The sequence below is a fragment of the Abrus precatorius genome, unplaced genomic scaffold, assembly GCF_003935025.1.
Source record: "Abrus precatorius isolate BTA unplaced genomic scaffold, Abrus_2018 Scaffold11, whole genome shotgun sequence".
NCBI lineage: Eukaryota > Viridiplantae > Streptophyta > Magnoliopsida > Fabales > Fabaceae > Abrus > Abrus precatorius.
The window spans coordinates 26,294,933-26,319,706 of NW_020874303.1; the positions used below are offsets into that span (position 1 = coordinate 26,294,933).

General features: G+C 26.2%; 2 protein-coding genes across 2 annotated transcripts; both read left to right on the forward strand.

The window, feature by feature from the left end:
• Positions 1 to 5,521: 5,521 nt before the first annotated feature.
• On the forward strand, positions 5,522 to 11,209 carry LOC113856075 (fatty acyl-CoA reductase 3-like). Its single transcript, XM_027487711.1, has 10 exons — positions 5,522 to 5,782; positions 5,878 to 5,981; positions 6,887 to 7,089; positions 7,190 to 7,290; positions 7,374 to 7,566; positions 9,039 to 9,200; positions 9,800 to 9,881; positions 9,977 to 10,243; positions 10,717 to 10,844; positions 11,000 to 11,209. Exons 1-10 carry the CDS (start codon positions 5,704 to 5,706, stop codon positions 11,151 to 11,153), a joined length of 1,473 nt encoding a protein of 490 aa, XP_027343512.1. The 5' UTR covers positions 5,522 to 5,703; the 3' UTR covers positions 11,154 to 11,209.
• An 8,483-nt stretch (positions 11,210 to 19,692) lies between these two features.
• LOC113855939 (fatty acyl-CoA reductase 8-like) lies at positions 19,693 to 24,659 on the forward strand. Its single transcript, XM_027487566.1, is given in 8 exon segments — positions 19,693 to 19,774; positions 19,963 to 20,064; positions 20,187 to 20,391; positions 20,473 to 20,573; positions 22,014 to 22,206; positions 22,510 to 22,671; positions 24,189 to 24,270; positions 24,375 to 24,659. Coding segments are annotated over 8 exon segments (1,212 nt in total).
• The last annotated feature ends 115 nt before the right edge of the window (positions 24,660 to 24,774 follow it).

The following is a 24,774-nucleotide window of genomic DNA, read 5'->3' on the forward strand; positions in this document are numbered from 1 at the left end:
CAGATCACTTTTTGCATCACTCTTTCATTTTGCACCATTTTTCTCCCTATTGGAGTTTAATTTTTAAAAGTATATTTAATATATTTTGGTAATTAAATTCCGCAAGCTATTTACTGATCACTTTTTAGATTTATTTTCATAAATTATTTTTGAATTTTTCTTTAAAATTAAACATTAAGTGATTTTATATAACTTTTAAAACTTAAATTTTAAAAGTGATTTATTAATGACTTGTGGAATTTAATTTTCAGAATGTATTAAACACGTTTTCTGAAAAAAAAATATAAGTAAGTAACGGAAGAGAATAGTAAAAATGGAAATGCTTGATGATATGAATTAATATATATACGATAATTGTAAATGCATGGCTTTGATTTCTGTTAAATATCATATTTATTATTTTAATTTAATATTTTTCCACTTAGTCATGTGTGTTCTTACTGTTTTTGTGAAAAGTAACTTGGTAAGATAGAACATTGCTCTAGTAAAAATAATAATTTTTTCATTTTATGGTAGCTGGAAGAAAATGGTCGAAAAAGTGAAAGTGTAGTTAAAACCCAACCACAATGGGCATTATTTTAGCCCATTGAGATGAGTTAGCAAAACTAGTCCTCAACATAGCCTCATGGGCCCATTTTGGGCAGTTCCTTTAATTTATATTTTAAAAAAGTATGATAAATTTTTAAAATTCTTAACTTGATGTATCAGTGGGTTTAAAATCTTTTTTGTTTTTTGGGTGTGGTCCTGTTTCCTTTATTTATTTATTAAATTGTATAGAGGTTTATTGATGACCTTTCCCTCTTTGGGAGTGAGATATTGAAAGTTTGCATGAACGAACAGAAGAGGTGTGTGCTGTTTACAACCCCAGAGTTGTAATCAATGAATGTCTAAACACCTAGCTTCCTCAATCATCTTCGATGCCTCTTCTCCCTTTAAAGCCACATGCTTCAGACTTTTAAAGAGACTCAGATTTTTTAATTTAGAAGCAACAAACAAACCCGGTTGCTGGAGCATTTATTTCTTCCCAAATATTATTATATTCGTTAGCTTAATTTTTTCAATTATTGATGATCTGGACAAAATCCAACACGCACATGGAAGACCGAACCACATTAATTAGCATGTTCACACACATTCCACAATATAAAAGGTTCAAGATTATTTGTCATATTTGGAGTTTTATCAAATTATACATCGCAGAGTTAATACCAAGGACTGAACTTGAACTGTTCTATAAAAATCATGCATTTAAAAAATATGATACTAAAATTAAAATTAAAGTTTTTTTAGAGACTAAAAGTATAATTAACTTTATTATTTTTATCTTTTACTTAGTTTTTATCTTTTTGTATACATGTCTCTAAAAGACACACTTCAAATATAAAATTGACACTTCGATCTCTACTCTTCACGGTGCATAAAACATTTTCCTATTTTAGTAACATTACTCTCGTACCCATCAAGCATTTTACTGGTTACTGGCTGCTCTTAATAAAATTTAAATATTTATTAACAAATTAATATTTAATAAATATTTAACACGCCCTATTTACCTGTTACCATGGCATGCTGCAGTAGTCTTAGCCAAATCCATCGTGGAGTTGGCAAATTAACCTAACGAGTAAGATTCATTTCACTACGATTATACAATATATCAATATAAATGTATAAAGAAAGAAATAACATGACATTATTGATACAAAGAAATGTAATATTAAAATAAAGGCACAGAATTTAAATTAGAATAAACATTTTAAAGTTTCAAAATTTATTGTTACCCATGTTAAACATAATAAAATATTAGTTATCATATTATCAGGTCATTTGTATTGGTATAACTTTAAAAAGAAATTGATAGATGTAAGTTAGAGGTCAAAATGTATATAGATAAAGTATGTGAGTCATTTTAATTTCTGAACGAGAGAGGGTCAATTATGTTACTGATTAAAAGATAAAAATAAATTGTCAAATATATCCCTAAAAGATTATCCTATTGATCATATTGATTCCCACATTAACTCTAAATACTAATCACTTAAAAAAGATTGCCATAGCATGCTAACAACTCACTCAGAGATCGAAACTCTAGCTTGAAATTAACACAGGTATACCAGATAAATCCCTGATAACTAAGAACGTTTCCTCCTAATAATATCTTTTTATGACAGTTAATTCGGGTAGTTTCTAACTTTTATGTGATGGCTACAACCACAGAGTAAACATCTATCATTAATTGTCGAAATCCAAATCACTTAACCCCTTTTAAGGGCCACATGGTTCATAGACTCTTATTATTATATCCGTAAACGACACGAAAACCGGGGGTTGCTGGCTGCTGGATGCTTTTCCAAGTATTTATTTCTTCCAAAATATATACATAGCTTAAAATCTAAGGAGTTTGAGTACCCTTGAATTCTTTAAGTAATAAAACTTTGTTGCTCTTAAAAAGAAAATACTACACATAGCTTAAATTTTCAATTATTTTGACATGAACAAATATTGTATACAAAGAGTATTTAAACTCATTTGACTATAAAGGTAAAAATTATTAATGTTCTAACAGTAAACAGAAAATATGGCTTTATGCTTTGTTATGCAATATTCATATTGATTTTCGCAACTTTCCCCAATTAAAGCCCAAAATGACCGCTCAACTAAATGCACATGTCTGGCAAACAGGTTTATAACCTTAAAATTTTTCCTTTATTATGCACTAGACAAAGTGTAGGTTGGGTACAGTGACAAGTAATGATTCTCAATTGGACGAGTTCAATATGCATGTAACTACCAATTTTGTTATTAATAGAGCCAATACAATTACAATTTGCCTACTAAATTAGAGCTAAGATCTTAATTTGCCAACCATGTCAGCGCCATACTCGCTGCTTTGTTATTTTGATACTCGCTGCTTTGTTATATTAATTTGAAACATTTATGATATTGATCACTGCTGTATATGTGTATATATCTAGTGGTGATGGGATTTGCATGGTTATGTAATGTGTGGTTATCTATTTCTTAAAAATGATGATGCAGTGATCATTAACAAGTTTGTAATGGAACTTTATAATCGTGATTGCTGATCACATGCAAATGTCAATTGTCTTGTGGGAACACTCATAGCCAATCACAAAACAATTTCATGTTTCTGCATTTATAGAGGAACCGACCTTTTTAATGTTGTTTAGGATATTTTTCGGCTCTAGTTTATGAGCAATCAATCAATCATTCTATGATTTTGGATTTTCCTGTTTTATACAAAAGAAATTATTAATCAATATTTTAAGAACACTATTTAAAAATATCAAAATATATTTATTTCAAAAAGTTTTAATAATGTTTTTATTTATTAATTTCTTAGTATATATTTTTAAGATACTGTTTACTAAGATCCTTATATAAATACTATTTTTCATCATTGTCCGAGGCAGTTAATTGGTATACTGGTTAATTACTATTACTCTGATTCCAGAAAATTGCTTGAATGGAATTTATTGATTACAGGTTAACAATGAATGTTTACCGGCATGAATATATGCATATCTAGCTACGATCAGTTCTTATTATTTTGCCTTATCCTTTATATGAAATAATCCGTCCATCTGCGATAATACTAATATAATAATATATTGGTTTTTTTTAATTCTAATAATCAAGTATTCCCTCTGTGTTTTCATTCCTGGTTTAAAATTACACACATGAATTAAAACATGTAATTGATATTTTTATTTACATTAAAATCATTTGCGTTTTGTTAATATATTCTTTATGTTTCTTATTTGTTATTCTAATAATTTTATATTATTGTTTTTCTCTCCTTTTTAATAAGCATAAAAGACAAGGATATACTTATAATAATTAGTTTTATTTTTAACTTTTAAAATGAAAATAAATAAAAATAAAAATTTAATTTAATTTATCTAGAATGATAGATAAAATATTGAAAGATTAGTGATTTAATGTAAATTCTTCTTGAGACATTATTGCTTAGAAACAATAATGATAGCTACTGTAGTTTTACCATTTCAATTTTTTGAATATTTGGAAGAAATTGTGAAGGAAGCTTGAAGGAAAATCTTACTTTGTAGGATTTTTTTTAAACTACGTGTTACAATTGATGAGGTTGTCCAGTAAACTCTAGAACTGGAATAATTACTGTAAATACATATTTGTTTCCAACTGTGTATGCACAAAGACTAAAATAGATATATTTTTATCATTTTATAATTGAAGAAAGAGTTGCATAATATTCTGTATTTCATATCCATACATAAATTTGTAGGTCAATTTCTTTGATATACAACAATTACTTATACAAATAACTTTATTTTCTTTAATGAAATTCCCCCTCTAATTATATATATATATATATATATATATATATATATATAATACAATAGTTGCTTACCTCTAAGCAACCTGCAATGGAGTTGCTCTAAAGAGTAGACAATATATATGTATTCTACGAATTTCATGATGTTATTGGTTGGTGTGGTTCAACAACTCCTAATGATGTTCATGAACCAATCTTTTTCCTTTTCTGAAACTTTAGTGTATTTTTGTCGTGAATAATACATTACCCAATTTTGATTTTAATCCCGTTACAATTTGCGTTTTGATTTATAGGTCTTTAATTCTTTTAAAGTTTTTTTGCCCTTCCTGTTATCTTAAGTAGTTATTTTTAATAAAAACAATTTATTAATAATTAACTTATTAATTAATAAATGATATTTTTCATCAATAAAAGATACTTTTGTTTCTGAAAATACATAAGATTCCTCTATATTGCCGTTGATATTTGTAATGGTCATTTCTTTGTATTAACGTTAATATTATTTTGCAAAAATGTATCATTTATTGACAATATATTTTTTATATAAAAATTAAATTATTAATATAGATATTTTAAATTTATATTAACAATATGATATACTATATTAATAAACGCTTTAGTTAATATAAAATATTAATACATAAATATTAATATACCAATAAATTTGCATTAATAGTTTAAATTTTATTAGAAAAAAGATTATATTAATAAAAAATTTAAAATTTTAATTAATTTGTTTATTAATATTTGAATAATGTATATAGTTGTAAGAGCAGGCCTGTTAAGACAGATGGCTTTACAATTTTATGAGCATACGGCAATGTCATTGTTTCTTAGTGATCTGACTTGTGTAGGGTAGCGAGCTAGTGGGAGGGTGAGTTGAATCACACACTTTATGTGTAAGGACCAAAATTAAAAGACAGTTAGTTGTAGGATTTATAAACACATTTAAACGAAATTAAAAAAATGGCTAATAACATACCAAGCCTTTCTTTGTATACATGTCTGAGCAATTAATTGAATTATGTAACCTATTCTTCTCCTACAGCCCCATCTCCCACTCCTCTTTCTCTAGTGCCAATATGAAACTAGGAATATCTTTCATCCATTAAAATATTTAATAATTAGCTTCATTTATAAACGAGAGAGAAGATTTTTATTTTTTATTTTTAAAAAAGCCTTTACTTCACTATCACCAACAGCTTACCCACAGCCAATCTCATAATTGCTCTATGATTGTTTCCCTGCTTATATGAAATGCCTGGCATTGGATTCCACCCACACCATTGTGCCTGTGCCTGTGCCTGTTTCATCTGAGAACCCACTTTGGTTCTTTTGCCTTCTCATATATACACACTTTTTCTCTAATAATGGAGGTTGGAAGCATTCTCAATTTTCTTCAAGACAAGACCATTTTAATTATTGGAGCCACTGGATTTCTTGCCAAAAGTATGCATATTCTCTCTCTCTCCCTCAAGGGTGCTAGTGTGCATGTGCTTTTTGTCTATTGGTGATATCTTAATTTGATTGTATATGTTCTATAGTTTTCTTGGAGAAGATATTGAGGGTTCAACCAAATGTTAAGAAGCTCTTTCTTCTTTTAAGAGCTTCTGATGCCAAATCTGCCTCTCATCGCTTGCACAATGAGGTAAATGCACCAATATTATATATTTACCATTTTGTTATGTATACTGTACAAAATGATCGATGTGCAGCAAAGCCAGTGTTCTTATGTGCATTTTCCATCTTTCACTTTCTCACTTATTTGTTTGGTGCCACATATGTCATGCGTAAGGGTAAATTCTAGATATTATTACTATTATATTAGTATTTACTACTGCTACTATCATTATTGCATTGCGCAGGAAAGTCAATGCCATTCTCCGCATTCTCGAATTTTCGCTTCCTCATATCTTTGTTTGGTCAGAAAGATGCCATGCATGGGTATATATAGCTTACCGGTGCAGTTGGCCCTAAAAAATTTGAAGTTGTATTTTTCTTGGATTTTTTTTCCCTCGTCATAAAACTACCCTATGATTTTTCTAGGAACTCCTGGAAGTCAATTTGTCATATATATAACTGCTTTGAGGCAAAATAATTTCATATCATATTAACGGATTAGTGTTCGTTATCTGAAAAATCAATTTAACTGGTTCAAAAATTAACATACCAGTTTTGTTTTTGAAAAATGAGTTAATGTTTTTATAAAATAAAGTGATTGATAATTGAGAGCGGGTTAACAAATATTTTGATTGTATTCCTTATCCTAACATTCTTTTGAGCTTTTCCCAATCTCTAAGTACTTAATTACTGTGCGCCTTTATGATTATACTTAAGTATGAGATAAAGACTTCACGTACATAGATGGCTTGCTTCATATCGTTTTGAAGCTAGTCCCAATCATTAATTAATAAGTGAGAGCACACCATGTCAATTAGTTAAGTTTGTGGCTGATACATTCTTAATATATATTTTTGTCATTTAATTTTCTCACCATGCCAATTAGTTAATTTTGTGGCTAATACATTCTTAACATATATTTTTGTCATTTAGATCATAGCAAAGGACTTGTTTAATGTGCTAAAGGAAAAACTGGGTGCAAATTTTAAGTCCTTTATTTCGGAAAAATTGACCGTGGTGCCGGGGGACATTACTTATGAGGACTTGAGTTTGAATGATTCCCTTCTAAGGGAAGAGATCTGCAATCAGACAGATGTTATTGTCAATTTGGCAGCAACTACTAACTTTGATGAAAGGTATGTGATTCACTGTATATTCTTTTTATTAATGTAATATTTCCATTATTCTAGTACCATAGATTTTTCTTTATTTTATTTTTCTACCTTGATTATGTAGGTACGATATAGCGTTGGATCTAAATACCTTCGGAGTTAAACATGTCATGAACTTCGCTAAACAATGTACTAAACTCAAAGTACTTATCCATGTATCAACAGGTTAGTTTTAATTATGTCAATGTCAATATGAATTTAAGAAGTACTAGTCTCATTGATTAGCACATGTTACACCACAATTTCAGCTTATGTGTGTGGTGAGAGAGGTGGACTCATATTAGAGGACCCATATCACTTTGGCGATTCACTAAATGGAGTGGATGGACTAGACATCGACGCAGAAAAGAAAATAGTTTGCGACAAATTGGGTGAACTAAGAGAGCAAGGAGCCACAGAGCGTGAAATTAAAATAGCCATGAAGGACCTAGGTATTAGCAGGTTTGTAAAAATCTACATACCACTGAACTGGTATAACTTAAGTTACCTTCTTTTTCTTCACTAGCATCTTTGCTTAAATACTTGAGCTAACGTATGTTGGTTCATTTGGGATCATAATTTAATTACTTATCATAATTGATTTAATTAAGATAAAACACTCAAATTCATATCCTGAAAAATTTTAACGGGAAGAACATATCAGCCATTAATAAAAATGTAAAAAATTCATGTTAGTTGATAAAAATCACAAATATTGGTTAACTGTCCTTTTTAGAGATTAATGTATCATATGCTTAAAAAAACAAGTCTGGCCCGCATTTCTGATTTTTAAGAAATAATATGTAATTTTTGTACTTTATATACTATCATGTCGCACTCTAAACAATTTGCAACCAATTTGCTTTCCAAACACGGTAATCTTTAATCAGTGGCCTATTAGCTCTAAACACAGTATAATTTGGGTCTTCGGAACAAGAAGGGACCAGATGACAGATGTTCAAGTGCATGGTGTGATCATTTATAAAATATACATTGGAAACAATAATAATTTCCAGTTTCTTACACACTATTTTGTTTGAATGAATTTACTATACAAGTGATTATAGGACCCACGCATAAATATGTGTGTCACGTGTACAGGGTTTGAACCAACGTTTGCGAATAAATTGACGTAAATAAGTTAGGGTAGCGTCCCACTATATACATTTAAGTTTAACTACCCACAGGTACGTGTTATCCCCTGGATATTAGGAGCCAAAAGACTGGGACCAAAAGAGATAGACACCACACCATATCTAATTTTATTTGTCAAGAAGAAGGTTAACAATATATTGTTCTAAATATACTCTTTATATTTTTTATTGTTGATTAATTTTTTAAAATAATTTAAATAAATTTTAAAAAATATATTGTAAAAACATGTTGTCAACATTTCTGTACTTGTCAATCTTACAAGTTTGTAATATCCTGGGGATGGATAAGAAACATTATGCACAAGCACATGTGCAATCAATGAATGGTTCGACGTGGCATGAAAACTGAGAACCACAATTGGTGTTCTTCTTGATAAGCACCAACCAAGTCTTTGTTTCATGTAAATAGTGAAACATCATGATGGAGACTATAATATCCTAACTAGAACCCATTGACTCATTGGAGTTTGTTGTTCGAGATCAAAAGTTAAACAATTAATAATTTAAGCTAAAAGGTATTATGAGTTGATGATAGATAGATTATGGTTTCTTTTCCCGCTAAGTCGTATGTTATATAATTCTGTTAATTCTAATTTTTAAAGCGGAAAATAATAAATTAATAATAGTAAAATTTTATTAATTAGAAATATATTTATTATATTTTTATAATTGAGGTTAAGTTTATTTCTTTATTTCGTTAGGGATTGGATTGCAGGAAATTATAATAACCAGAAGAAACTAACCATATAATTGTATTTATTTGGTATTTCTTATGATCAGGGCAAAGGTGTATGGATGGCCAAATACATACGTATTTACGAAGGCAGTAGGAGAGATGCTTGTGGAACAATTAAAAGGAAGCCTATCCGTTGTTATTATGCGTCCTACTATCGTCACAAGTACATTAAAAGAACCTTTCCCTGGTTGGGCTGAGGGTATAAGGTAAATCAAAATTTTATTTTATCATATTAAATATTGCATCTCTCTTCAGTTTTTCTATTAATAATAATTTAATAAAAAAGATAACATGATTACGAGTGCTAGCTAAAGGAGTTTGTTGTGGTCCAAACTTAGGGTGTGTGACCCATATCAATTACTCAAGCAATTACTTGCATTTAATTTGTGAATTGAAAATACTACTAGAACCTTCACTTTTTTCCCTAAAATCTTGATCGAGTGCTAAAGTAATCTTCTGCTTACATAAACGTCATGCATATATTTTTAACAGATGGACCAACTTTATAGATGATTTTTTAATATATATATATATATTAAAAAATCATAACTAAATTTAATTCGTAAGTACAAAGCAAATGTTAAGAAAATATATTGCAAACTAAAAATATAATCTAATGATTACGCTCATTTAGGAATACTTGGTCAAATTTTATGATCACAATTAAAAAAACATGACAGTGGACAATATCATACATGTATGTGATTTGCAAGAAAATGGGAAATTTTTGTACAACATAATCATATGTGAAAGTGAAGATGTAAGCTCATAATGGATTTTTGTTTTATTTTTGTGTTTGTGACAGAACTATAGACAGTTTAGCTGTTGCTTATGGGAAAGGAAAATTGACATGTTTCCTTGGAAATATCAACGGAATTGTGGATGTGGTGAGTTACTGCATGAAATATTCATTGTTACTTTGTTCTGATTTCTGCGATTCTGATCTCATCTAATAGACTAATACCGTAAATTTAATAAACAGGTACCAGCTGACATGGTGGTGAATGCAATGCTAGTGATCATGGTGGCTCATGCAAATCAGCCAAATGATGTTGTATATCATGTGGGTTCCTCAGTTAGAAATCCACTCACATACGCAAATCTCCAAGACTATGGATATAGATATTTCACGGCAAAACCATGGATAAACAAGGATGGAACTCCTGTAAAGGTTGGCAAAGTAAACGTAATGACCGACATGGCTAGCTTCCGGAGATATATGTTCATTCGCTACTTGCTTCCATTAAAGGTTCCTATCTAGTTAATACCCCTACTTAGTTACCATCATTGTTAAGAGCGTTAGACATGCAAATACAATATCAAATGCTTAAATATATCTCTATATTTCGCAAGATTTCAATTTCAATTTCTATTTTTTATTTAAATCATTATTTTTTTTTAAATTCAGTATTTTTAGTTTCTCTCACTAAAGTAAAAAATCAACACATGATAATCTTATTATCATTATAAACTATAAGTATTTAATGTAAAAAAAATTAGATATTAAAATTTAAAAAAATGAAAGTAAAGTTTTGCCAAAAAAAAAAACACAAACTTATTTAAAACAATATAAAATCATTCATATTCTTCACCTAACAATTCAAGCTTTTGGATAGTTGATTTCATGATATTATATCTTAAGGTTTTGGTATAATCGATTGATGACCATCATCATCATCACTAATCTTAACAAGGGTTGCTGACAACTTATGCATTTAATAGGGACTAAAGCTGGCCAATACAGCATTTTGCAAGTATTTTGAGGGAACGTATCTTGAGCTCAACAGGAAGATCCAAGTTGTGATGCGGTTGGTGGAACTTTACAGGCCATATATGTTCTTTGATGGGGTGTAAGTGATATAATTTATAAGTATTGCTTCATGCTTCAGTTTCAATGCACGTTTCGTTCAGTATAGTTAGCATGTTAGTCATAGACTCACATATTAACATACATATGACTTTATGAGGTATAAACTGAGACAAAGAATTAATGTTATGAACACAGATTTGATGATATGAACACAGAGAAGTTGCGATTGGCAGCAAGACAAAGTGGGACAGAGACAGATTTGTTTTACTTCGATACCAAACAGATTGATTGGGACGATTACTTTATGAAGGTTCATATCCCCGGTATTGTCAAGTACATTTTCAAGTGATGTTATATTACAAGTGATTTGTGAAGCTGTTAATTTTATTAAGTTCAAATTTGCGCATGAGGGATGCATATTCCAATAGTGGTGAAATTTATTTCTCAATGTCAATGTAATTGGTATTAGCTAGCTGCCAGTTAAGTTCGGAAGCTTTGATGAAGTGTACCAAATATCATATATTTTGATTGCTATTATAATTATTGTTCCCACATTTTTTTCAGTATGGTTTGTGAGATCAAATCAACCTTGGGTCGTTTTCGTTCCTTCGTTTCTTTGGGTTTAACGAGGAAAATAGGAGAATCTATTTTTAAACAAATGCTAACCAATATTTTTAGGGTAGTAGTTAACAAATTTAAATTTTTGTTAAGAATAATAATAAATATACCTGATTTCCTGATTTGTTATGCAATTTGACGTAAATACCAATATAAATTTATCATTTTTAATTAGTACTTTAAATTAGTGTTCTAAGAGGAATGATCAAAAGATCTCAAGAATATGTTTAATTTGCAATTGAATTACAAGAATGTAATTAATTTATCCAATTATATATCATATTCTATTGAATTAGCGTATCTGTTATTCTAAAAATATGATTGAGTTGCAAGAGAAAGGAAAGAATAGCAACTGTCTTCCTAAAATATTTATAATTTATTTTATTACTTCTAATTTAATAAATATAGATAAAAAGGATAATTTTATTATCTTCTGTATATTTATATCATTTTTTCCTTTCTATCAGATATGTATAAAAAATTGAATATAATAAAAATTTATTATACTTTTATCATATCCTATTTTTATTCAACTATTTTATCTTACCCATCATGATTTTATCCTATCCACTTAATATTCATCTTCCTTGATATTTTGAAAAATCATTAACCATGTTCATCAACATTTACTGATATTAATAAACAAAATTCTCTTTGTAATTTTTTTTTCTAAGTTATTTCATGAGCAGCCTCCTTGGTCATATCATCAACAAATTAACTATTCTTAAAGCTGAAGTAATTGTTAGGTAAAGATGTCGAATAATTTTATATTAATTGCATGTTAACATTTTCTACACATTCAAAACAAGGTAAAAAAAAAACCCTTATAAAATGACCTTTTCTCCCTTAGGTTGCTAAACGTCTATCGGTACAAATTTACTGTACTGTTCATACATTGCAAGTTTGCATGTGAGCCAAGCAACGTTATCAAAATCTCGTTCCTGACCGTGAGAAAGTATGAAATCTACTTCAGTTTAGGATTTACTTAATGCAAAACGTACTAAAGTATTAAGATTTAGAGTAAAAGCACTCTAATATTAGAGAGTAGATTCAACTTAAACTTCAACAATTCATTTGTCTAAAATACTTTAATAATTTAAACTTATAATCATCTTATTAACATAATTTTTAATTTATGACAAATTTATAAGTCTGAAACTTTTATTACATAAGACAGTTTTTTTCTTTTAATTTAAGAAAAGGGATATACGGAGGTTGGAGGAGAAGGAATTAAGAATTCACTTTTTGCATATAATTAATAAGATTTAAACTCTATTTTTTACATGCTATGTCTCTCAAATTTACTAGTTAAAATATCAAGAAAGGGATCGAGCTAGAGAGTCTTAATCATTCAACAGTAGATAATGTGCCCACATGGCCCAATTGTTTATGAAAAGTACACGTTTCAATCCTAGTCAATAGTCAGTTGCATTTCAATCTTATTCAACATGTATAAAATATATGTTTATCAAGGCATCTGCAATAATAACGTGTAATGAACATGTTTAAATCTAAATAAGAAGTATTTCATCTCACATTACTAGTCATCAAACAAAAGATTATAAAGTTTAGCATGGCTAGACTTATTATCACTTCTATTTGTGCTAAAAAATATAAAATTCTATACAGGTCAATTAACAACGTATTAAAAAGAGTATATAAATAAAATTATTTTTAACTTTAAAATTTATTTTAATTTTAAACAAATAGGTCACTCAAATTTGAATTCAATTTCCCTTTATAAATCTATGGATCTAGTTTATATCAAAATTTCAAAATATTGGTTTGCCATTTTTCTATATTAATATACATTTATATCTGAAATAGTATACTGAATACGGTTTAGTTCGCTTTATCTTTTCTAGTGAAAAGAAAAACGAGTTTTTCTACTTAAAAAGTAAAAAAGTGGAGCAAGAAAATGACATTTATCAATGTTTATTTCCACTCTAATTTTTAACCTATAGTAGCAATTAAGTTCCTAATTTGTGGTTGCAACTTGCAACAACTTTGGCAAATGAAGTAATGTGCATTTATGCATAAAACGTACAATAATGGGTAGATTGCAGTTGCTGTATTTTAAAAGCATGGCTTAATTAGGGTCGGAATTAGGACAAGATAATTTTCATCTTAAACATGTTCGAATTTTTTTTTCAAATTTAATATATTTATTTAGTATATGCTTTTTTTTTTTAATGTCTTTCTTGGAAGTGGATTTTTATAATGAAATATTTTATATAAGTTAACAAAATATCATCAAATAAATAATTAAAAAATATTTTAATAAAAAATAATACAAGAAATCATTATTAATGTTATAATATTATTTATGATTTAGTTGAAAACAATTTAACCTAAGTATGAACTAAATCGTAGACTATCGATAAGCCGCTTGACTTATTCTTATTTAATTCCAATGTTGTAAACAAAATATCACGAGTGGTATTCAAAGAAATTTAAGAATAGCTATAACCAATCATTCATGCCCGTCCCTCCCACCAACACCAAATTTTGTATTATTATTTTTAGATTAATCAAAATTTAAATATGTATAACAAAAATAATAGATATATCTTAAGTTGTTAAATGACGTTTAGACAACTTACTCTAAAAAAATGTTATTTAGTAATAATTTGATCTTAGATTAACTTTTGTTAAGATAAGTTTTTTTATTAAAATTAAATTGTTGATGTATATTATATAAATTCATACAAATAAAATATATATATATATATATATATTATACGAATAAATATGATCTCATATTAAAAATGTCGTTTATTAGTGTTTCTAACCACTTTGAAATAAATGCTTAGTTTAATAATAACCTTCCGGTGGCCTCCATTTTTGAGAGAGCATACACTTGCGTCATTAACAAAACATAATTAATAATAAATTAATAAATAATATTTTTATTAAAAACTATAACATTTAATGTTATTGATATATTAATTAAATTCAGTTATATTATATAATAAAAATTTATTATAAACTCTGATAAATAAGATTAGATGTAGTATTTAATTATATTTACTATTAATAGTTTAAATAATAATAATTTAATTGTATGCAATATTATAATGATAAAAATTTATATATATATATATATATATATATAATAAATTTTATTAATAATTACTCAATTCATTGTAATTCATTCTATTAATATTATTAAATACGATAATTTTAAAAAATATATTATTCATTAGTTGCTTATCATGTGTGATATCATACATATTAAAAATCTTTTAAATTAAGATTATCATCACTCTGTAAAAATGATATGAACACATTTAATAAAGTATATTGAACTTAGGTATAATCTGACGAGAGGTCTTTTTCCTATTGCCATGCTAAGTGCAAGCAAGAAGCAACAATCATTGCTTGAATTAAAGCTTGCTGTAGATTTTTCGTAGATAAAGAAGTAATTGACTATTGGGAGATGAGAAACGTTAGTAATATAGTAATTATTAAAACACAAATCAAATTATAAAATATCGCTCTTTTATTTCAACTATTGAATTTTTATAATTTTAAACTTTTTTTTATCGGTATAATGATTATGTAGACCCCTAAAAATTGTAGTATTGTTTTTGGTTTTTAACATTATCTATCACCGTTAACCATTCCATTAGGAACAAAAATTGCAAATAGAAAACATTGGTCGCAGGAGTGGGTACAAAATCTAGATACTAAGTCCACTGTCCAGTCTACAATTCAAGATAAATTGGATTTAAAAATTTAATTTTTTTTTTAAATAAAATATCTAATCTACTTTATTTTTGTCTGGATATTATTTAAATTTTATTTTACAAAATTAGATTATATTTTCTTAAAATCAGTTTTAGCACATCTTTTGTGGAGTCTATGCAATAGGTTTCAATCCCATCCTTTGCGTTAAGTCGGAATATCAGTTACGCCAGGTGAAAAGTGTATTCTCAAATTTCGGAAGATTCGTGGTTAGTCTAATACCATTTGTGCACATTTAAATTAAATTAATTTAAATATTATTTTATTTTTAACACAAAATTTATGTAATAACTATATATATATATATATATATGAGATGATAATATAATTAAAAAAATTAATAAGAAGACTATTTTTAAAAAATTAAGTTTTATTTATAATTTTTATGTAAATGATAAATAAAAAAAGTACAAATGTTAAAATAATATTAAAATCACTATAATAAATATTTTTACATCTTTGTATTTTTTATATTTTTAATTACTAAATTAAAATGTTAAATATTTTCATATTTTAAAATAATGTATATTATTTTGTGATATTGAGTTCAAATTCTAATAAATACAATATGACTCATAAACATAATTTTAATGCAAAATTATTATTATTTAAATAAAAATTATTATTATTTTATAAATTAATAAAATTTATTTAAATAAATAGAATGACATAACAAATTTAAAAAATAAATAAATAATTTACATAATATTATATTCTCATGATATTTTATTTGACATTATTGCAAATAAAAAATATTGTTAAATTTGTTATTTTGTTAAATAATAAATATATATTTTTTATTTTTCTGCAAAAAAATTTTATGTGAATGATTAACGAGAGAAGAAATAAACTTAAAAAATTAAATAAAAATAATAATAACCACAATTTAATATATATTCAATAATTATAAAATATAAAAAAAATTAATTAATATCTTTTAAATATTTGTTAACAAAAATATATTATTGAAATAGTATTCCAATTTTTTTTTAAGATTAGAGCCTAATTTCATTATGAATCAGATTAAATAAAAAAAAGACTAAGATAAATTTTTTAAAAAAATAAAAAAAATTATATTACTAACATTTTTTATAAAATTTAATTATTTTTAATATAATAATTTAGTAATAATATAAAAAATATTTATGGTATGTTTTACTGGATTTAAAATTAATTTTAAGCTGAATCTAAATTTTAAAATTAATTTTAAACTAATTTTAAAAAAATATAATAAAATAATTTTAAATCTAATTCATATAATTAAATTTAAAATAAATTTAGATTAATTTTGTCAAAATCTAAGCACATCCTAATTGGTTGTGGAAAAGTTCCTCATGAGAAATAAATACAAGTCAACGATGTTAGCGAAACCTATACGCATACATTAATTAAGCTTTAAAATTTGCATTTGCAGAAATAACGTGATAGCTAACTAGCTAGGGTTAGGCTCCCCTATGAATAGTTATGCCGCCATTCTAACCTAATTTAATACCAAACAAAAGAAATATAAACTAATATTTTTCTCGCATATCACAAGGGTATAATTATATTAATTTTTTAATAAATAATAAAAATAAATTATATTTTTAAAAAAATTAAAATTTATAATTATCATTGATAAAAAGTTACTTTGCTAAATAAAAGCTAAAATAAATTATGAAAATGTTAAATTTAATTTAATATTAGATTAAAAAATAAATACCTAACATCGGAAAAACATTACATGTATGATAAAAATTAAAAACTAATATCTAAAAATAATCTCATTTAAAAATATTTTTAAAATGTTATTGTTCAATAATTAATATTTTAAAATTGATAATAAATAGAGAGTGATGGTTGATTGCTTGATGCTTAAGAGTAAACATATGTTAAAAATATTTGTAGATGTTGGGTTAATATTATCTTGTTAAGCTGATGCTGCACTTTTGATTAAATAACATCTTATTTTTATGTTAATTTTTGCTGTGTTTGGAAATTTTGAAGAGGGGTTAAAGGGAAAGTGTAAAGAAAGGAGCTTTTCTTTTGTGTAATTAAGATGGGTGAGATTGAGAATATTAGTGTCATTTTTTCCTTAACAATGCAATGAATAACTATCAATCTTTTGAGTTCTAAAATTCAGCGCACACTCTTATCACTATTCCTCACAATTGAATAATAGTTAGTTAATAAATATTTTAAAAAATACAACTTTTCAAAAGTTAAGAGTTTATTGCTTGTTCTTTTTAAATATAATTTCTTATTTTATAAATAAAAAATAATAAAAAATTATTTGTAAACTTAAGTTTTTAAAAGTAAATTTGAAAATTATTTTTTATTTTTAGTGTTAAAAAAAATAACTTTTAAGGTGTTTTGATTTTAATTTTTTCATTTCTCTTTTAAAATAACTAAAAATATTTATATATATATATATATATATATATATATATTCACTTGTTTTTATGTATTAATATTACTCATTTATCTTTTTTAATTACCTATTCATATTATTTATATTGTTTATTAAAATTATTTTAATTTTAAAGTTAATCATTCATTTTTAATTTAATATTAATTTTTATTATATATTTTTCATAATTTATTAAACTCTAAATAAATTGTAAAATAAAATTGATGATAAAAATTAAATTTTGACATTTTAAACAAGTTAGAATTTGAATCTTAAGAAAAAAAATTAAGAACTTATCATAAAGGATATAGCTTTTATAACAATTAAAAATATAATTGAACTTGAAAATTTATTTACTTTAAATTTTTATTATGTATCTTTAAATATACATATGAAAAGTCGATAAAATAAATAGTGAGAGACATAACATGTAAATTATGAAATTTTAAAGTGCAGTGAGCTATTATAGCACCAAATTCTATCCATAATTCCACATCTACACAATTTAAATTTTTGCCTATAAACAAAATATATATTAATAAAATGAAACAATTAGAAGGCAAACAAAAATTCTGTACGGGACGAATTCGTTTTAGAGAAAGTGTACGGAACAACCTCATCTTATTTTGTTTTAATTTTAATTCTTACTTTTTAATTTTATTCTTTAATTTAGTTGTTAACCAATAAATATTATTACTTTGAATTCGTACCGGAAATTTTCATACTATGTAATAATGGTGATCAAAGAAAAAGTATCCTAGTGTACCATCCAAGACTGATACCCTATCTTCATGAACATCTGAAAAGGACCCTAAACCATAATAGATTTATTATATTTTCAATTTAAATGATTTTAAATGTTTTTTTTAATTAAATTTAAATAAACTTATATGAAATGCTTTATTCTTTATATTTAAATATTTCTTATTTAAATTCCTTATTTTACTTTTAATTAATATTCTTTTCATTAATGTTTCAATGTTAATATTATTATTATTATTATTATTATTATTATTATCATTATATTTATAATTTTATCAAATAAATATACCCAATGAGAAACTATATCCAAATTAATTAAAGCACAAATAATAAGTTTGAATCTAGAAGTATTTAGAGAAGATAAAGATACAAACAATGAAGTTAATATAGATATAATTTCATTTGTGTGTACAAATGTTATTCACTGTCATTTTTAATAAAGATGTGAAATACACAAATTGATACTTAAAAATATTAAGAATCTTTATTTATTTCAAAAGTTTATTTTAAAGCATTTATAAATAATTTATAAAAATAATTCAACTTTTATAAATTTTTTTAACTTATTTCAATAAATTTGTTGGTATAATTTACTAAAATAAATTACTTTTAGTTTATTTCAATAATTATATTATTAAATTTACAATATAGGTTATTAAATAAGCACTTAAATTTGGATAATTTTCTAGATAAATATTTATAAGAGAAAAAGATTAATATAAAAATAAATATTTTTATAAATTTAAAAAAAATCTCAATTTTTAAAGAGGTTAAATAAAAAAATTAAAAAATATATAAGTAGATTTTAACTTATAATTTTTATTTTATTTTATTACTTTATTTATAGTACGATAAGTGAATAATTACAATTATTTTGATATGATATTAAAATACATGTAAGTTCCTTAAGATGTGATTAATTTAGTATATAGTTAAAATAGTGACTGTAAAACGTTGATACCATTTTATTTAGCATAAATTAAATAAAAATTATCATATATATAAAAAATGATTTTTTTTATATATTTAAAAGGGCTTGAAATAGGACAAAGAAGAAAGATGTAAAAAACAATATCGAAAGAGAGAGAAAATAAAAAAAGCATGATCTGTAATTTGGCGAGAAAAAAGAAATAAAAAAGAAATGTAAAAAATAATATTAAAAAGATTGTATATCTAATAGACTAATTTAAAGATAAAATCGTTAATATATAATTTTTATATATGTTCTGTTGAGTTAGTATGACCGTTACTGGTGGAAAGTACTATGAATCTGTCTCTCTATAATCTCTATATATACAGAATCACTTAATGGCAATTGGGAAAATCTGGGTTCCTCTAATTCACTGTCATATATCACTGTCATTTACTACATATGGCGGAGCTTGGAAGTGTTAGGGAATTCCTCGCCGGAAAGAGCGTTTTAGTGACTGGTGCAACAGGATTCCTAGCCAAAAGTACTTGCTCGATCTCTCCCTCTATCTCACATGCATGTATATATACTTGTGTGAAGTTCTACAATTTGAAAAATATATTTTAAATCATTGTCTCTCATCATTTTACTTAATAACTTTTTATAAAATATCAAGAATTTGTGAAAGAATACTTCAACTTATAATATTTATTCATTTTCCTTTTCGCGCAGTTCTTGTGGAGAAGATATTAAGGATTCAACCAAACATTAAAAACTTATACCTCCTTGTAAGAGCATCAAGTCCTGATTTAGCTTCCCAACGCTTGCACAATGAATTCCTTTAGCTGTTTACTTTAAAAACTATTACTGCATATTAAAGTTAGTAATTAATTAAAGATATTGAAATTAAACCCATGCATGGCTGCATGCATGAATATATTTTTATATGTGTGTATAGATCTTTGGGAAGGACTTGTTCAGGGTGCAACGTGATAAATGGGGTGCAGATTTTAGTTCCTTTATATCCAAGAGAGTAGTGGCTGTTGCAGGCGATGTGTCTCTTGAAAAGTTGGGAGTAAAAGACGAAAACCTTTGTGAAAAGATGTTGGAAGAGATAAATATTGTAGTACATGCTGCCGCAACTACCAAGCTTGATGAGAGGTAAATAGAATAATTAAGATATTTAGAGGACACTAATTAAGGCGCAAAAATTCCTTTACAATTACATATCCTTTACCGCAGATACGATGTTGCAATGGGTACCAATATGGTGGGAGCTTTTAATGTTTTGAACTTCGCCAAAAGTTGTCGTAAGATAGAGGTTCTTCTTCATGTATCTACTGGTATGTAATTTACCAACCTTATGTGGTTTCGACCCTGAAAATTTAAGTGGTAGCAATGAGAGACTAAATAATATTGATAGATTGATAAACTATATAGCTAGTAAAAAAATTAACTTTTTTTTAATAAAATATGAATTTATTGATAGACTGATGCTTGGCAAACTAATGCGAGCATCAGTCACAGGTGTAGGGATGAAACGACCAAAAATTTAAATCAAGAAATATAGAACTTTTTTTTTAATCAGCAAAGGAAAATATTCTTAAGAGGGGTATCCCTACTCAAAACACAATACAAGGATTATAAATTGCTTAAGCAAAGCAAAGGTTCTTTCCTAGTAATTAAGGATATCATCAAGACATTTTTTTTATCTTGACACTGATGCTATGATAGTAATTATATTTTTTTAGTTTACATACTAACTTTAAAATACAGATAAAAACTAAAAATGAATAAAAGAGTATTATCGATATCTTTTATCTTATTAGAAAATATATAAAATGATTACTTTATGTTCATTTAAATTATTTATTTATTTATAATTTGATATTTATTTATTATTTAATATATTATATATTATTATAATTATTACTTTAATTAATACCACTTTAAGGGATTAGAAGCATTCAGGACAGTAAAACAAAAAAGAAAGAAAGAAAAAAGACATAAGTTTTGAGAGACACCTCTTTCATTGAATGTGAAAATTTGAAATATTTTAGCAACTACATTCTTATAACTTGTGATATACTAACCTTATAATGGAACAAATTCTTCTTACCCTACATGATTGCGTTAAGTTCTGACTATTCATCAAATCTTGTTACAACTGGTATTGTTGTTGTTCTTTGATAGTCTCGACTGGTAGAATGCGATAGTGGTATTTGTAAAAGGCTTTCTAACATTAACACTCATTAATTCAAATTTCAGCAAAATTACTTGGACGAATTAAGCTTGAGTTTATGTCCGATAAAAGTGGGGAATAAGTTAGAGTCATATGACAGGAGTCAACCTTTATATTGATAACTTTATCTTAAAGTGAATTTCAAGTGCCAATAGTCAGCCTTCGTTGTTACACCAATGAATTCTACTTAAAGTGGATCCTTAACACACCACTGGCACTTAGTTAAATATTTCAAAAATTAATGTGGCAATTGTTATTATTAATTAAGGTTAATTTGAGCCCTCAAAATAAGTCTCCTAAATGCGAGATGGCAAATTTTGACTCGGTTAAGATTAAATTTTTTCTTGAATTATCCTTAGTTATCGGAAACATAAACTTTTAAACCAAATATAAGATATCATTTAACCTATCCCTTTTATTCATAGCCTCACAAATTAATTCTTTTTACACTCTTTTCATGTGATCCTTATATAGCTACCTAGGTTTTATCATGTACTGAAGCAAATAAAGCATCATTGACCAGTTTGTGTTTCTATTTCAGCTTATGTGAGTGGACAGCCGAAAGGACATATAACTGAGGAACCCTTCCGTATGGGTCAGACGCTAAAAATATCTTCAAGATTAGACATCAACTTAGAAAAGCAGTTGATAGAGGAAAAATTGAGTGAACTTCAAGCAGAGAATTCCAATGAAGAAACAATCACGTCAATAATGAAGAAATTTGGAATTATAAGGTGCTTTATGAACCAGTTAGACAATGGTGGAGAACACGTTTAGAATGAATCAAACTATATAGACCATGCGTTCACTCAAGAAATTTCATTATAAAAGCAGCATTTTCAGTTATATATATCTATCTTTTTAAAATTTATATAACATTACAAATAATAGTATAATTTTAATGAAAATTTATTATTATTTTTTTGTCATGTGTAATGTTATATTTGTTAAAAAAATTGACATTACGTTAATCTAGTTTTTTTTTTCTTGTCTTCATAATTAACTTCATACCTATATTAATTTGTTGATAAATCTAGGGCAAGGTTGCATGGATGGCCAAACACCTATGTATTTACCAAAGCAATGGGAGAGATGATTGTAGCAAATATGAAAGAAAATCTACCTTTGATCATTGCACGTCCCACAATGGTACTCAGCACTCGCTCTGAACCCTTTCCGGGTTGGATTGAAGAAGTGAGGTATTCACAATGTGATTTGAACACTTGTACTTCCTTTTATATAAGATGAATAATGGCAATATACTGTATATTTTTAATACAACCTTTTTATTATTAAATAAAATTTCTATAAATTCTACTACATATGAAGTTTAATTAACTCACAAAATTTATAGTAGCCTCGATATGAATTTTACAAGTAATAAAAAAATTAAAGTAATTTATTACTCATAACATTTCTTTATGTTGTGCAGGTCAATTTTTTTTTTAAATTAAGTAAAATTTTATTGCAAAGAATAAAACAGATATTCTAGCCCATTTATAAATAATTAGAACGAAAAGCTAGTAACAACCGTGCTTGATTAAAAAACAATTAGGTTGATCCATAAACCAATTTGAGAACAAAATAGGACCTCTCCAAACTTTTGCTTTGGCTGAACCATTTTCACCATCTGATTTTATTCAAATTCAACAAACACATAAAGTCACAGGATACATTCCTAAAAATTATTCCATTTTTAAACACCCAAATTAACTAAATGAACACAGCATATCAAATTAATATCTGAACTTGTTGCCTATTGACCCTTTAAGTCATTTTATTTGCCTATGTTTTATTTTATTTATATATTGTATGTCTGTAATTGCTGCATATCAATATATTATTAATAGAATTTATAAATATTTTTGTAATGATGTATACCTTTTTTAATTGAATTTACGTTTTTCATGTGTGTGTATATTCACTATGAAAAAGTAACTGTTTTAAAATTTATTTATATATTGTTCGTGGTTGTATGACAATAACCAAATGTTTAATTTTAACTATAATATTATTTTATATGGTATCTCCCTGTAATCATATAAAGCATTCAGTAAAAATTAAGTTGCCAAGTACGATGAAGCTATATATATATGTAATAGTCGTAAGAATATCACGCACAGTACGTACACATATTTCACTTTTTATTTTGTTAGAATATGTTTAATAACTTATTCATTTGTTTTACTTTCACGTAAAATTATTTTTACAATTTATTTGCGTTTTTTCTAATGATAATTATATGTCCATAAGTAATACTCTTTATAATAAATTTTAGAGGATGCTTCAGTATCAACTGACATTGGATGACATCTAGCAGCATATTGATCACGATCCTTTACTATTTGTTTTAAAAGGAAAAAGAAATAGGAAAGAAAAAAAAATTAAAAGAAGAAAAATGCAAACTCTTATAAATTTTATTATTTTAATATCTATTTTCTCTTCAATTAATTAAATAATAAAAAATGTATTATTATTTATATTTGCATTTCCACTGTAAAGAAGCTCTCGATAAAATTTTCTTTCAATTCAAGACGATAATGATCTTCAGAAGATCTTTCCTCAATATATACATAATTATATTTTATAACACATCAACAATTAATAATAATATGACGTGGGAATAGAAGGCTTTAATATATATTGATTGTGTTTATAATTTATGTTTAACTTGAAAAGGAAATGGCAATTAAATAATACAATTTTACGATCACAGAACTATGGACTTTTTGGTTGTTGAGTATTGTAAAGGAATGATAACAAGCTTTGTTGGTCATCCAACGACAATCATAGATGTGGTGAGTCCCACCCGTTATTATTCAATTTCTTTTTCAGTTATTTCTATCACTTACACATTGCGGATTTCACGTTTTAAATTAAGGAATTGAAATGATGATTGCAGATACCTGCAGACATGGTGATAAATTCTATGATCATAGCATTGGTAACTTATTCTAAAACTTCTTCCAAGAGTTTGATCTACCATATTGGCTCTTCTTTCAGAAATCCCTTCAAACTTTCCGACCTTTAAGATATTATGTATTGTTATTTTTCAAATAATCTATGGCTAAGCAAATATAGAAAGCCATCAACTGTCACCAAAAAACTAACATTATACTCCACCAGCTTGGATGAGTTTCACCAAAATAAGGTACTACTGTATTGTGCTGTTTATTGCACTGAATAAGTAATGACACTTTTTGTAAAAGTCTTGAGCTGATGTTTATTGTGATCTTTTATTAATATTTTATTCTTCGGCCTATGATTTGGTCTATTCTTAAGGAATCAAAGTTGGAGAGCTT